Raw genomic sequence first — 13,845 nt, forward strand, 5'->3', positions numbered from 1 at the left:
TTGTCCCTGCATCTCCATTACGATGTTCTCCTCCATATCACAGGGTTTACTGAAACATGGGGCTAATAACTTTTGAATGTGCCAAACACCCTGGAGTGAAAACAGAAGTCAATTCCTATTTGAAGCTTCATGTTTCTATGAAGTCAAATCCAGTGATGGATGTCTATATATAATCTGATCCAAATTGCATTGCAGTCAGTGATAGAATTTACATTACAGTGGTACCTCGGGTTAAGTACTTAATTCATTCTGGAGGTCCGTTCTTAACCTGAAACTGTTCTTAACCTGAAGCAGCACTTTAGCTAATGGGGCCTCCTGCTGCTGCTGTGCCGCCGGAGCACAATTTCTGTTCTCATCGTGAAGCAAAGTTCTTAACCCAAGGTACTATTTCTGGGTTAGCAGAAGCGTCTGTAACCCGAGGTACCACTGTAGTTAAGCCACCCCTGGCCATTTATCTCAACATTTGTGTGCCTTTTCTAAAATGGAAAAACCATTCACCAGAACATCACATAAAACCACAATCTGTACCAAAACACTAACTGGATCAAGGCCCAGTTTTATCTGTGCAAGACCTAGTTAGACAGGGATTAAGACGTAACAGTTTGCCAAAATATGCTTTTATTAAATTATTTTACTTTTTTTGAAAAGTTAAGCTTAGATAGTGAAAATATAATAGATTGTTATATAAATATGCTAGCAGCCATTGACCTGCTACAAGAAGGAAATAGGGGTCAGACTACTGGTGAAATTCATGCATGCTTACTCTTGATGACTGCCATATTAAACGATGGTTCGCCTGTGATGGTTTGCGATTGGTGGGACAGCTGTCACAGATAGAGTAACACAGAGAGCCTTCCTATCACTTTGTGCCACATTTTAGCCACATTGTTTTTCATTGGAGCCTGCTCACACTTTTAACTGCAAATTGGGTGGTATAACATTAGTTCATTAACATTAGCGGTCCTATTAAACAATTACCAGGCAGTAAGGGTGGCACTGTGAGTTAAACCACAGAGCCTAGGACTTGCCGATCAGAAGGTCGGCGGTTCGATACCCCGCGACAGGGTGAGCTCTCGTTGCTCGGCCCCTGCTCTTGCCAACCTAGCAGTTCGAAAGCACGTCAGAGTGCAAGAAGATAAATAGGTACCGCTCCAGCGGGAAGGTAAACAGTGTTTCCATGTGCTGCTCTGGTTCGCCAGAAGCAGCTTAGTCATGCTGGCCACATGACCCGGAAGCTGTACGCCGGCTCCCTCAGCCAATAAAGCGAGATGAGCGCCGCAACCCCAGAGTCGGTCATGACTGGACCTAATGGTCAGGGGTCCCTTTACCTTTAAGTCCCATGAATTCATTGGATTCATGAATAAGGGTGGGGCTTAATTCTGAGTTAGGACTAAACTGTAAGTGGCACTGTCATTTCTACAGCTATTCCTCCCTAGGTATGGCATTATGGGAAAACGTGTGTGAAAACGGGTTGCTGTATATGACCAAGTCTGCAGCACCTGTCAGCCGCCACTAGCAGAATGTCACAAATCAGCACCCCACAACAGCAGAAAAGGCTGCCCGCAAGGCTGTTGTGGGCAGTTTGCAGCCTGATTTTCACAAGAATTTCTTCACAAGTTTTTCCGTATCCAGGAATGAAAACAGTGGCTTTTTAAAAAGTGACGAGGTGTTAAAATATGTACACAAATGTACAAATGAGGCCTGTGTTAACTGATCCACAGTTTAATATACAGAAATCACTTGTAACTTCAGTACCTTCTGAAATAAATACTCTGGATTCCGCATTTATTTTCAGTTTTGTTCAAGTTTTTTAAAAGCTTTCCGATGAACATTCAAATGATGGAGCTTCGCATAAGCTTCTGCTATGTATTCTCAAAACCAGATGTGTATGGTTAATAGTATCCAATAACTTTTGAGAGACTGTTGCAGAATTTCATTCCCCGTATTAGCTGTGCCATTAGAAAAGAAATGAGTTTTCCACCTCTGCATAGCCAGGGATTTGCTGGCCGTGCTTTTAATAACAGCATTGCATTCACTTTTCCAAATGCTAATAATAATAATAATAATAATAATAATAATAATAATAATAATGTAACTTGAAAGAAAAATCTTTAAAATACTCTCAGGTTTTTTTTGGGGGGGGGGACTTTAAATAGTAGATGTAAAAAGGAACATTCTGAATACAAAGGTAATTTTTATTGTAATATATGACAGCCTAAGTTTTTGTAAGCTGAAGCTTTACAGAACTGGTAATGCCAACTGCCCTCTTCTTGGGAGTAAAGAGCTTTCTCAAGTTTTCCAAGAGCCTATTGGCATCCAGCAGGTGCCTTCACGATGCTTTTTTCAGCATCTGCTAAAATCAGTTTTCTTTAGAGCAGACCTTTCTATCCAGATAGGTAGAATGTTTGTTTACATGTGTTTTAATATTTTTATCACTTATTGCTGATTCATTATTATTTGAGTATTTTAAAGAGCTGTTTTTGCTGATCATTTTGTTCTTTTGGCTTTCTTGTAATCCGCTTGGAGATTTTTATTTATAATAAATGTTATTAAATAAATAATGCATTGTCTATAAAAAAAAATACAGCTGGGAAAATGCTAGCAATGTTTTATTGTCAATGCTCTGTAATCAAATAGAGAATAATCTTCTCGTGAAGATTATCAACCATGCTGCTATATATATGTGTGTCTGTAAAAAAAAAAAAATCATCTAAGTAGTATCTCTCTTTTCCCCCCTCTCCTTCTGTAGCTGAAATGGATAGCCTTTCTGAACTATCCCAACAAGGTGCCAACCACGTCAACTTTGGACACCAACCAGTCCCAGGGAACACGGCTGAACAGCCTCCATCCCCTGTTCAGCTTTCTCATAGCAGTCAACCACCTGTTCGGACCCCACTTCCAAACCTGCATCCTGGACTTGTATCTACTCCCATTAGTCCTCAGTTGGTAAATCAGCAACTGGTAATGGCCCAACTGTTAAACCAGCAGTATGCAGTGAACAGACTTCTAGCCCAACAGTCCTTAAACCAACAGTACTTGAACCATCCTCCTCCGGTCAGCAGATCCATGAACAAGCCGTTGGAGCAGCAGGTCTCAACTAACACAGAGGTGTCTTCCGAAATCTACCAGTGGGTGCGTGATGAATTGAAACGAGCAGGAATCTCGCAGGCAGTTTTTGCACGTGTGGCATTTAACAGAACTCAGGTTAGACTTTTCTTTAAAAAAAAAAGCAAGATTATTAATTTATTTATTTTTGCCATCTCCCCTGTTCATTATTCTATTATTTGCACAAACTTAGACTTGCCGTGATGGATAAATGAAACATTGGTAGATGCAAAATTGGTAGCTTCTAGGGAATGTACTAGGAAATTATGACCACATTTAGCTGGTTCTCCTGTATACCCCCCTTTCTTTTTTTTATTTAGTAACCATGGTTTGGAGAAGTAAACAGTTAAAAAGTGCAACATCTTATAGGTCTTTAAAGCACACTTTTAGTGTAAATAGTTTCTATTATTCCCAGACTTTGGAACATAATTTAAAATTGCACAACAGTGGGCCGATAGGCACATTCAGCCAGAAGTAGCTCACTTCAATCATAAAGTGCTTTGCATCTATAATGGCTGCACTGCCTAGTCAATTTGTTTAATGGGCACTGACACATACTATGGCATTAGTCGTTGTACCTGTTATGCTTTGGTTGCAGACTATTGGGGCAACTTTGGAAATTAACAATTAGTGATGCAGCAAGAGATGATGTTGCTGCTACATCTCCTGCCCAGTGTCATCTTGGATGTTGTTGTGTAAAGCTGAGAGAAAAATCCAATAAAAGAGTAGGCAGGAGATGAAGCAATTGTAACCTCTTCTGCTGCACCAGTAGTGTTAAAGCAGGAACCTGTGTCCTCTACAATACTGTTGGACTCCAGTTTCCATCGTTCCTATTTGCTATGCTGATGGGAATTGGAAGTACAGCAAAATCTAAGAGGGTCTGCTCCCCATGTGTTGAAAGAAAAGGGTAGATTCTGTATATTGCAACTGGCAGCCCTAATAATCTTTTCCACTGCCATCCTTGAGTCCACCTCCCCCAACCCACAGAAGCCGAGAAGTGTTCATGAAATATTTGGAACACAAAAATAAATAGCAAGCTTCAACAAGGTTACCTCATCATTCTGAAGCAATGTTCTGCCATTTTTTTGACTCCCCAACAAAGAAACCAAAGGAGAGGAAGAGTGGACCAGACTAGATCAGAGTTGCCAATCAAAAAGGAGAGATAGGAGGACACAAACTGGCGCTACCCATAAAAGAGGCCAATGAATTATGATAGACATACATGGTAAATGGTAATACGTGATATCAAAACAATGTATGTAAACAGTCATAAATGGCAAAAAATGGAGATCACAGATGCCTAATAAAAAGAAAAGCCAATTATTCCAGCTAGTGAAATATCTGCCCAGGATACAAACCCTGCAACGAAGGGGGGGAAAGCTAATTTTACAAAAACTTTACCAGTTCCATTGGGAAACTGTTGCATTTCGATTTGGATTCTTCTTCTTTGATTTAATGTTTGTACCCCACTTACTTTTCCAAAATGAATCCCAAAGCTTTTAACAAGAACATACCAAAGTAAAAAGAACAATATCAAAAAACCGCAACCAGGCAATATGAACAATTGCCTTAACTATAAAAATGCTGGAGTAAACAATCAATAAAATTAATTTTCAGTATCTCAGACAGCATCAGTTCAATTAATAAACAATGCAAAATTTATAAACTGAATCAATATATTTTGAAAGTACAAAGATTTCACTAAATAAAGAAGGGATAACATAGCACATACTTTCATCAGAAATACTTAAAATTAATCAGAAAAATCTTTATATACATGGAGAAGTTTCTTCATGCATTGCAACACTGTTTGGTCTTTGTAATCTACATTGGTAGCTACAAAATAAATAGAATAATTATGAAAGAATTAGAAAGCATATGAAAGACAGGGCAGGGGGATCCCCTCAGAATGCTCAGTCACTCATTCCTAAACTGCAAATAATTTCACAGCCAAGCTGATGGCATCCTTTTCTTGAAAACCTAATCAACTTATTCAATAAAATAAAAAACTTCTGAGTAGAATATACATTCTAAATATATATTCCATATATTAAATTAAAAATATATGGAGAGGGGAGGGTAGCAGGAATGAATTGCCTCCCCCAAAAAGTTGATAGCCCTTTTAAAGGGGTGCCACGTTCTCCATTTGAGTGTTTATCTTTCCCGTTTTTGTGGGTGTACCTCTGAACAACATTCTCCTTCCCCCTCTCCAGTGAGCTCCTGTACCAGAAATGGCACATACCCTCCTAATTTGAAACAAACAAACAAAGGTGATGTCACCGGTATGGGCACCAACCTCATACTGTAGGATAGTGGTGGGGAACCTGTGTTCCTCCAGATTTTATTGGATTTTGCCCTCCCCCCAGGCTCAGCTAACATTCCCAGTGACTGTTGAGTTGTAGTCCAACAACATCCTTGCTGTATATTGTTTGCACATTGGATGACCAAGAGTAATCTCTGTAGTCTGTATCTGTGAAGACTTCAGGAGCAGTCTTGATGCCAGATTGTAGCATGCCACAGGTATAGTTTTTACTTTGACTGCTCCTTCTCAAGTTCTGACACAACAGCCCAGTTGTTTCTAAGGCTCCAAATGAGCACAGATAGTTCCACCTAGCCCTTCATTTGTTTTCATTAATCTTGCCTCAAACAAAATCTTCCCCACTTTTTATAAAGGAAAAATATTCGTAGGACAACCATGATAACCCCATTTTAGTACGGGTTTTAAAAGTCCAGTTTTTCACTTTAGATTTTTTACTTCATCAGTGCAAATCAATGTTTGACTTATTTTTACTGCACAAACTATTAGCAAGGTCCATCAGCCTGAGCTTTGGAAAATGTAACTGCTTTTATTCTTGAGTCGCTCATTGAAACAATGTGAATTGAAAATATTTGTGATTATTTCCAGCTCTGTGACTTCTACTGAAATGGAGGAAGGGTTTTTTGGTAATATTACATCTGCTGAATTTTAATTAAGTTGAACGTGTGTGAATATAAATTGTGGGATATTTCTGTATGTGGAATTTACACTACGGACTGAAGTTATTTTTAAATTGTTCTTGGACAACCAAGAACTAGTTTCACTGAAAAAAGCAGTTCCGATTAAGGTAGTAGTATGCTTTTTAGAGCTTAAATTTTTTGGGCTAGTGCACAGAAATTCACTAAAAATTGAAGACCATGCAAGTTAGGATAGCCTTCCCCAGCCAGTTTTGTGGTCTGCAGACGTTTTGGGCTACAATATCCATCAGCTCTGTCCAGCATGCCATCAGTCAAGGATGATGAGAGTTACAGTCCAACAACATCTCAAAGGCACTGGATTGGGAAGGGTGCCTTACGATTTTTGCTTAAGTAGTAGCTCTCATTTTGCTAGTGTGCATGTGAATTTTTCTGTAACACTCTTGTCAAAAAAGTTGATGTTGCCATATTCTAGGACAAATTCATGCATCTTTCAGTTGGTACAGACCATGATTTCTGTAATATATATTCACCATTCCAGAGACGGTGGTTGCCACTGGACCTTGTACAAATAAGGGGCAGGGGGAATATATTTTGTTCTTTTGTGTCCCACTCATCTGTCTTATGTCTTTTCCCTCATTTTTTACATAAAAAGAAACTTTCATGCAGCATTTTAATGTAAAAGATATTAGTAAATAGAGGGTCTATCTAAAAATCAGCTCTGTTAAGGCAAGTTTCAGATATTATGTGTAATACAATATTATATTGTTTCAGATATTATGTGTAATACAAAGAGGTGTTTCATACAGAAGGAACATATATTTTGATTTGTAAGATTTCTTGATTTCTTAGTCTTTTTGTTCATATATGCTTCTGAAGCAGTTTTGTTCTACTGATGTTTCTACTAAGCATGTCTCTTGCTTATGCTCCAGGCTTCTACATGAATATATTATTTCACATATTTTAAATCTCCAAAATGATGGGTTGGGGTTTTTTGTGGTTTTTTTTAAAGTTTCGTTTCTGAAATTGTTATCTGTTAATTTCTTGATTTTACCCTTTCCCATGGCACATATTAGTGTTTCTCTCCCCCACCCTCTCTTTTTCACACACACACAGAGAGAGAGAGAGAGAGAAGCTGCAGCAATTCCATTAATCATTATTTTATTGTTAAATAGTACAGTAAAAGAGAAGAAATGCTTTTGGATATTTAAGGGGGGGGGGATATCAAACCTTGAATTTGCACCAACTATAAATTTTTCAATGTGTGTCCCATAAACTGTGCTCCATACAACAACCTCAGTTTAAGAGAGACCCCCGGGTATAGGGCGGTATACAAATTCAATAAATCATCATCAACAACAATAAGAAGAGAGTAGTACATTGTTGAAGGGTCTAGGAAATCCTCTTGGAAGGTTTTAAATCCTTTCTTTTGCTTAGCAGTGAAATTGATTAGTCTTGAGGACTTCCTTCTTGAAAATACATGCTTGGGAGGAAAGGTTCCACTCTGCCATGTTAAGCAGCAGGCTGGATCTCTGCTAACAAGTAGATCTGTTTGCAGGTTCCTTAGCCTGCTGCTTGACACAGACAACATGGGAACATACTTGCAAGTAATTAATGTTCCATGCTTCTTCCATTGGGACTTCGAAGTCTCAGTGAACTGCAGGGCAATGTATCTGGATAAAATGAGGGGTGTTTGAGTATGGGGAGTGGAGAGCATTTGCGGGTACTGCAATGTCCATGCAGTAATTTTAAAGCCACATCAGCGGTTTCCCCACACCACCCAGTTAGGCTTTCTTCAATTCTTCTTTCCTCCTTTTCTCCCTTGTCTTTGGCACGCTGCTTATTTTCCAGTAAAATGAAGAATGAAGATGGATTATTCAAAATTGATAACAGTAATGGACCATCCTGTAATGTTTTATTGAATTTGAGTTCTGTAAATTATGTGGTGGAGGGAAATTTGCCTGCTTAAGTATAACAGAAATTGCCACTGTGTTCGTATAATTCTTCATAGTGTAATTTAAGAAAAAGCACACTACCCATATCACTGTTTGAGTAAAAGGTAAAAAGGTGCTATTACACTATCATGACAGCTCTCCTCTCGCTAATAAGCGACAAAGATAAATGTGTCTGCTTATAACTTACTTGGCAGGACTCCAAACTTGCGGGTGGAGTTTGAAAATAATCTTCCACCTGGATATGAGATTTCAATCCATTGCAGTAAAGACAGCATATGAGGATGTTCTGCATATTTGGGAGCAAATCATATTTTTCTTCAGAGAGCTTTGAAGTTCCAGGAGCCTGATAAAATCTATCTGAATCAGTGATTACGTTCAAAGAGCAGACAAACTGGGGGCCAGACAGGCTATGTTTTAGTTCATATTGGCAGACACTTTCATTTATCTCCCTATTTTAAAGAATTCATAATTAGCTTTTGAAAGCACTGAAATTTATTGAACATATTTGTGCAATTACTAATGAAATATACTTGAATGATTTGTAAAGATTATGTTCATTTTTTGTGTGATGTGGCTGTGGCTTAAATTGACTTCTCCTGTAAGGGAAAAAACAGACCTCCTAAATTAGCACATCTAAACTCATCCTCTTTTTTCACTCATAGCAAAAGTTTAATAACAGAATTACAATACATTGACAAATTACTTTGACTGCATTAATGGGGTAATCACTGGGGTAGCTGGTTGCAATATAATCACTGTAGTAATTATGCTTATATCTTATTTATTTATTTAATATTATTTACAGACCACTTTCTGCAAAGTGGCATTCAGTAAAAATCAATAAGAACATTTATTTTTTAAAACAACAGGAATAAATCAGTAAAACCTATGAGCTACAGCCCATATGACTAGAAAACTGCTAGTTTATTGCAATAAAGAAATGGCATAATTTTAAGATTTGGGCATACCTCCTTTCAAGACAACCTCTTCTGACGGGAGTGTTGTATAACAACTTAAACTAGCCTTTCTCAACCTTGGGTCCCCAGATGCTACTGGATTACAACTCCCATCATCCCTAACCGCTGATCCTGCTAGCTAGGGATAGTGGGAGTTTTAGTCCAACAACATCTGGGGACCCACGGTTGAGAAAGGCTGACTTGGACTCTAAGCCAGGGAAGGAGGGCCAGTGGCCTTCCAGATGTTGATGGACTGCATGGTTGCTTCTACACAGGCCACTCACTTCTAAAAGGGCATCTGCAATATATTTTGAATAAAACTTCCCTTTCCCATGTTTTCTTGATCAGTTTCCACGCATATACACCTGAATTAACTGCACAATTTCTACATGACCTATCACTCTTCTGTACTGGCATATTAGATAGCTGTAGCCATATTCTTCTCTATAGATTGTCTCTCCACCCTGGGATTTAACCCTCTCTTTACCAAATAGCATTGGCTTTATATCAGTCGTCTCTCTTCCCACAATTGCAGCCAGGGGGAGAATCATGACTGAGTGCATAGTGATGGTGGGGGAGTGATCCTATTGAAAACCACCCCCCCATTTGACATTTGGTGCTGGAGAAGGAGGGACTGCCCACTGGCTACAGAATTTAGAAGAATAGAATAGATATTTATTACGGCCATAGGCCCATACAGATAAAAAACAAGACATAAATAACAGCTTGTGCACGTGGGAAAAAACAGTCGCTAAAACATCACTATAACAATAAAATACTGTAAGATGGAATGACATAGTGCGCCTTAATTAGCTTGTAGTGCACCTTGGCAGAATTTAGAAGTATGGAAGCAAAGTTTGCTTTTCCATTTCTAGCTTAAAGCTGAAAAAGAAAGATAGGGTGGCTGTCATTGTCCGTGTCTGAAAATATTCAAGCTCCCATTAGGCATAGCCAACTTGATCAGTGGTCAGGGATGATGGGAGTTGTAGTCTAGCAATATCTGGAGGGCCACAGATTTCACATCCGTGCTCTAGGCCATAGTGGGCATAGCGGTCAGGAAGCTAGACAAGAAACCTGTTGTCTTTCTCAAGGGCAGACAAACATGGGGAACTCCTAATCCAGTGCTACCGGTGATCTGATTGCATTTGGAGGTATAGACATGGTCATTATCTATACCTCCCCACTGTTCACACTGTCCACACATCTCATCCCTTTTACTTAAAGAAACAGTAGTTGAATAAATCAACATACAGTCGTACCTTGGAAGTCGAACAGAATCTGTTCCAGAAGTTCGTTCGACTTCCAAAATGTTCGGAAACCAAAGCATGGCTTCCGATTGGACGTTTGGGTTCCAAAGAATGTTTGCAAACCGGAACACTCATTCTGAGTTTGCAGCGTTTGGGAGCCAAAACGTTCGACTCGCAAGGCGTTCAGGAGCCAAGGTACAACTGTATTGGGTAGTTTAGGTATAGAACATATGACAATCTGAGTAGTAATATAACTTTCTTTTTTTTAAAAAAAAATTTATTGGGTTTTCCGCTTTTATAAAAACAATACAGACACAAAAATAACACAAGACAAAAACATGTATAAATTCAGCAGATCCTCGTTTCATAACCTTGTTCCCTGACTTCCCCCCACCCCCCCTCGTGCATCCCAATTCCCAAGATTATATCAGCAAGTTGGTATTTCTCCTCTTAACCATCTTATTCATTTTATTACCTCTTTTTTAATAAAAAAAATTGATTTTCCTAAGTTGGACTTAAGTTCTCTTCCATCGATTTTTCATTTTATCTTAATCAAAAGTCATATTAACCAAACCTAAAAGTCTTAAGAGTTTTTAAGAATCTCCTCTTCCCTCCCTCCCAACCCCGGTTTTTGTCCCTTCCCAATAAAAATCCAAAGTCAAGATTCTCAGCCTGGGTTCCTCACGTCCGAGGCTTTCAAGTCTCTTTCAGTCCCTCTCCGCCGGTCTTGTTGGTAGTCCTTTATGTCAGTCGTCGAGTCTGGAAAAAGTTCTTTCACCATCAAAGTATATTCTCTTCCCACAAGGAGATTTGAAAGCAACTGCTGGAAAATTTCCACAAAGCCTGTATCTTCAAAATCAAAGTCCAAACGGAGGCCCCAATCATATTTCTTTATTTTAAGTTCCTGTATTCCATATTGTCCCAGAACCTCCTCCTTCTTCTTCTGCGTCTTTTGCAGACTTGTGGTAGATATGTTCCCAGAGTCTCCTTGCTTGTGTTCCACAGATGTCAGCTTTTGGTTATTGCTTCCCAAGGTTACTTTCTCTTTTTCTTGTTTAGTCTCTTCCACCTCTGTAGACATTGTTTCCCATTCAGCTGTGGATTCTTTCTCATTCAGGTCCTCAATACAAACAGCAGAGTTGCCTGTTCCCAAGGTCATAGTCATAAGTTGTTTATTCATGGCTAAGCTCTGCTCCTGTAAGATTCCCACCAATTGAAACATCCTTTCGATTTCCACTAGTAACTTTCCATCCACAGCCTGTGAGCAACAGTCGAAAGGGAGGAGAGGTATGATGGAACGCAGTAAGTTAAAGTGATACCAATGTTCTGGGGCAAACAAACACCTCCCCCCAGCGAATAATTTCGCTGTAAGTCGATGTCATCCAGTCTTTGGCGGATCAGTCTTTGAGCAGTGATTTGATCTAGTTTTAGGGAATCTAAGGGAGAGATTCCATAGCTCAAGAGTTTGGCGTGAATTCTACTAGTCCAAAGGCTGGAGAATTCATCTCGCCATAAGCATTGGACAAGATAATGGTCTGGTAATCTATGCCACAATGATAACCAATAATTGAAGACTTGCTTCCACAGGCAAGTTTCTAAGGATGCGATCTTCAATTCTAGTCGTATGGCTGCGTTGCTTACGCACAGGGGGAGCATTAGGAGCCGACGTAGGAATTGGTTTTGCAGAGTCTCAAGAGGAGCAAGATCTGTCATCACGGCCCAGAGCGGGGCAGCATAAGCTAGCACGGGAACCACTTTTGCCTTGAACACCTTTAGGGCCGAGGGCACATCCACAGCCATTGTATCCATTGTAGTTTCACAGAATTCCCCCTAGGGGGAATCTGGTTACTTATTAGTCTTTTCTCCAACAGTCCTTTAACTTATTATTATTACTTTGTTTCCAACAATTTTGGCTCAATTATAACTCGTCTTAATCCAGAGGGATCTTAGATAGTGATTTTTCCACTTTAAACTGCCCGTTTGGCAGCTTTGACAGCTGTCAAACTCCGCAGCTCTTACACAGGCACAAAGGCAGGACGTTCCCGAGCCCGGGAGGGGGGGTTGTTTAAAACAAAGAGAGGGTCTCCAAAACTCCACTCTCCAGCACAAAATTTCCTTTAGCTAAATCTTGAAAGTTAGTGTCCTTTTTAACTCACCCCACCAAGGGTAGGCTCTCCAGCTTAGCTCTTATGTCGTTGCTTAGATCGTCTGCAAGGGGGGGGTGCGGACTTCCTTTTAGCACACCCCCCGGTCGTCTCCAATTCAGGGTAAAATTTTTAAAGTCCCAATCCGTCTTACTCACGGGTAATTCTTTCAGTCCAGATTTTCAAGGAAGGAAGTCAGCGCTCTCTGGTCATGGCTCGCGGCTTCGCTCCACCGAGGTAGCGGTCGACTCTCAGTGCCACGCCACCCCCGTATCCTCTCTGCAGCCTTTAAAAAGGCTCTTCGTGGATCAGGGGGGGCGCTTAAGGCACCCGCCGAGTCTTCAGTCCGCAGGCTTCCGCGCCTGCGGTTTTTAAGGGTCCCCGCGTCGCCGGCGCGGCAAAGACCCGTCCTCAGTAGAGCCGATTCCCTCCGCAGCTCGGAGGGAATCCGTCATTTCCAGATCGCGTCAACCCGGAAGTCTATATCCTGAGTAGTAATATAACTTTCAGTCTTACAAAATGGCTCTGGCTGATTCTCAGTAGATGAACTTGGGATTTCAAGTACTACTTTGTGTATTTGGGGATTGTAACTTCTTGGGGATAGGAAGATGTTGGTTTCTTTTGAGTATTCCATGTACCATCTTAACAGAATATTATCTGGGTATTTAATTTCTTCCACAGTAGCTGATGCTATCAAGTTTTTCTCCAACAAACTTGATATAAACTTTGCCTCCTCTCTTTAAATGTGGCAGTTCTCTTGGCTTGCTAATTTGAAGCAGCAACTTTTTCCAACTCAGGCCTTTTTGGACAGAGGTTCTTCTCTAGGGTTGGAATAGTATTCTGATTTGTCTTTCCGTGAGCAATTTGCTGGACTTTATCCAGCAGAATCAATAGCGTTGACCTGAAGTTTAAAAGAGCAAGTAGATATGTCATTTCCCCCCTCAAGATTTTCATTGCAGTCTGTACTGCTATTGTCATTTAACTGTTGGTAACATAGCAAAAGTTATAAGATGTCCAGAATGACTGATTTCAGTTGCTGCAAACTGGATTATATTTTCGGTCATGAATTTATCTGGAATTCCAAAGTTATCAAAGAGATTATTCAGTCGTGCAACAGCACTGTGGCAGATAATGCCAGGCAAGGGAGTATCTCAATATACCTTTAATAGTAGTTCGTGTCTGCCAAATAATGTCCATCTCCCAGTGAGGTGTAGTGATGAAAGATTCTGTTGTCACAATCTGTTTCTTCTAAAACAGCCACAAGATAATATTTTCGTTTTTTTATGTCATTTCTAGTATTGTGCTATCCTCATGGCCTGTTCACAACTTGTGATTATACTTTTATCCCCTTTGTGAACAAGGTCTAGGATTCTAGATTCAGGTAGGTAGCCGTGTTGGTCCAGTAATTGTCCAGTAGCACCTTAGAGACCAACTAAGTTTGTTCTGGGTATAAGTTTTCGTGTGCATGCACACTTCTTTAGATACA

The 13,845-nt window shown here is 39.9% G+C and overlaps 1 protein-coding gene and 1 long non-coding RNA gene across 19 annotated transcripts in view; one reads left to right on the forward strand and one right to left on the reverse strand.

Moving 5' to 3' along the window:
* SATB1 (SATB homeobox 1) overlaps positions 1-13,845 on the forward strand; it is a 127,477-nt gene that overhangs the window by 58,986 nt on the left and 54,646 nt on the right. For 15 of the 17 annotated variants that reach the window (XM_081164513.1, XM_081164510.1, XM_081164515.1 and 12 more), the window contains one exon: positions 2,750-3,204. In XM_081164513.1, the coding sequence (XP_081020639.1) occupies positions 2,750-3,204 (455 nt within the window). The remainder of the gene's footprint in view (positions 1-2,749; positions 3,205-13,845) is intronic. The other 2 variants (XM_081164518.1, XM_081164508.1) reach the window with 1 other exon arrangement.
* The window catches only part of LOC308570248, a 92,709-nt gene continuing 91,716 nt past the window's right edge, over positions 12,853-13,845 (reverse strand). For both annotated transcript variants that reach the window (XR_014001035.1, XR_014001036.1), the window contains one exon: positions 12,853-13,260. This is a non-coding gene — a long non-coding RNA (uncharacterized lncRNA). The remainder of the gene's footprint in view (positions 13,261-13,845) is intronic.

The sequence above is a fragment of the Podarcis bocagei genome (assembly GCF_964188305.1).
Source record: "Podarcis bocagei genome assembly, chromosome: 12".
NCBI lineage: Eukaryota > Metazoa > Chordata > Lepidosauria > Squamata > Lacertidae > Podarcis > Podarcis bocagei.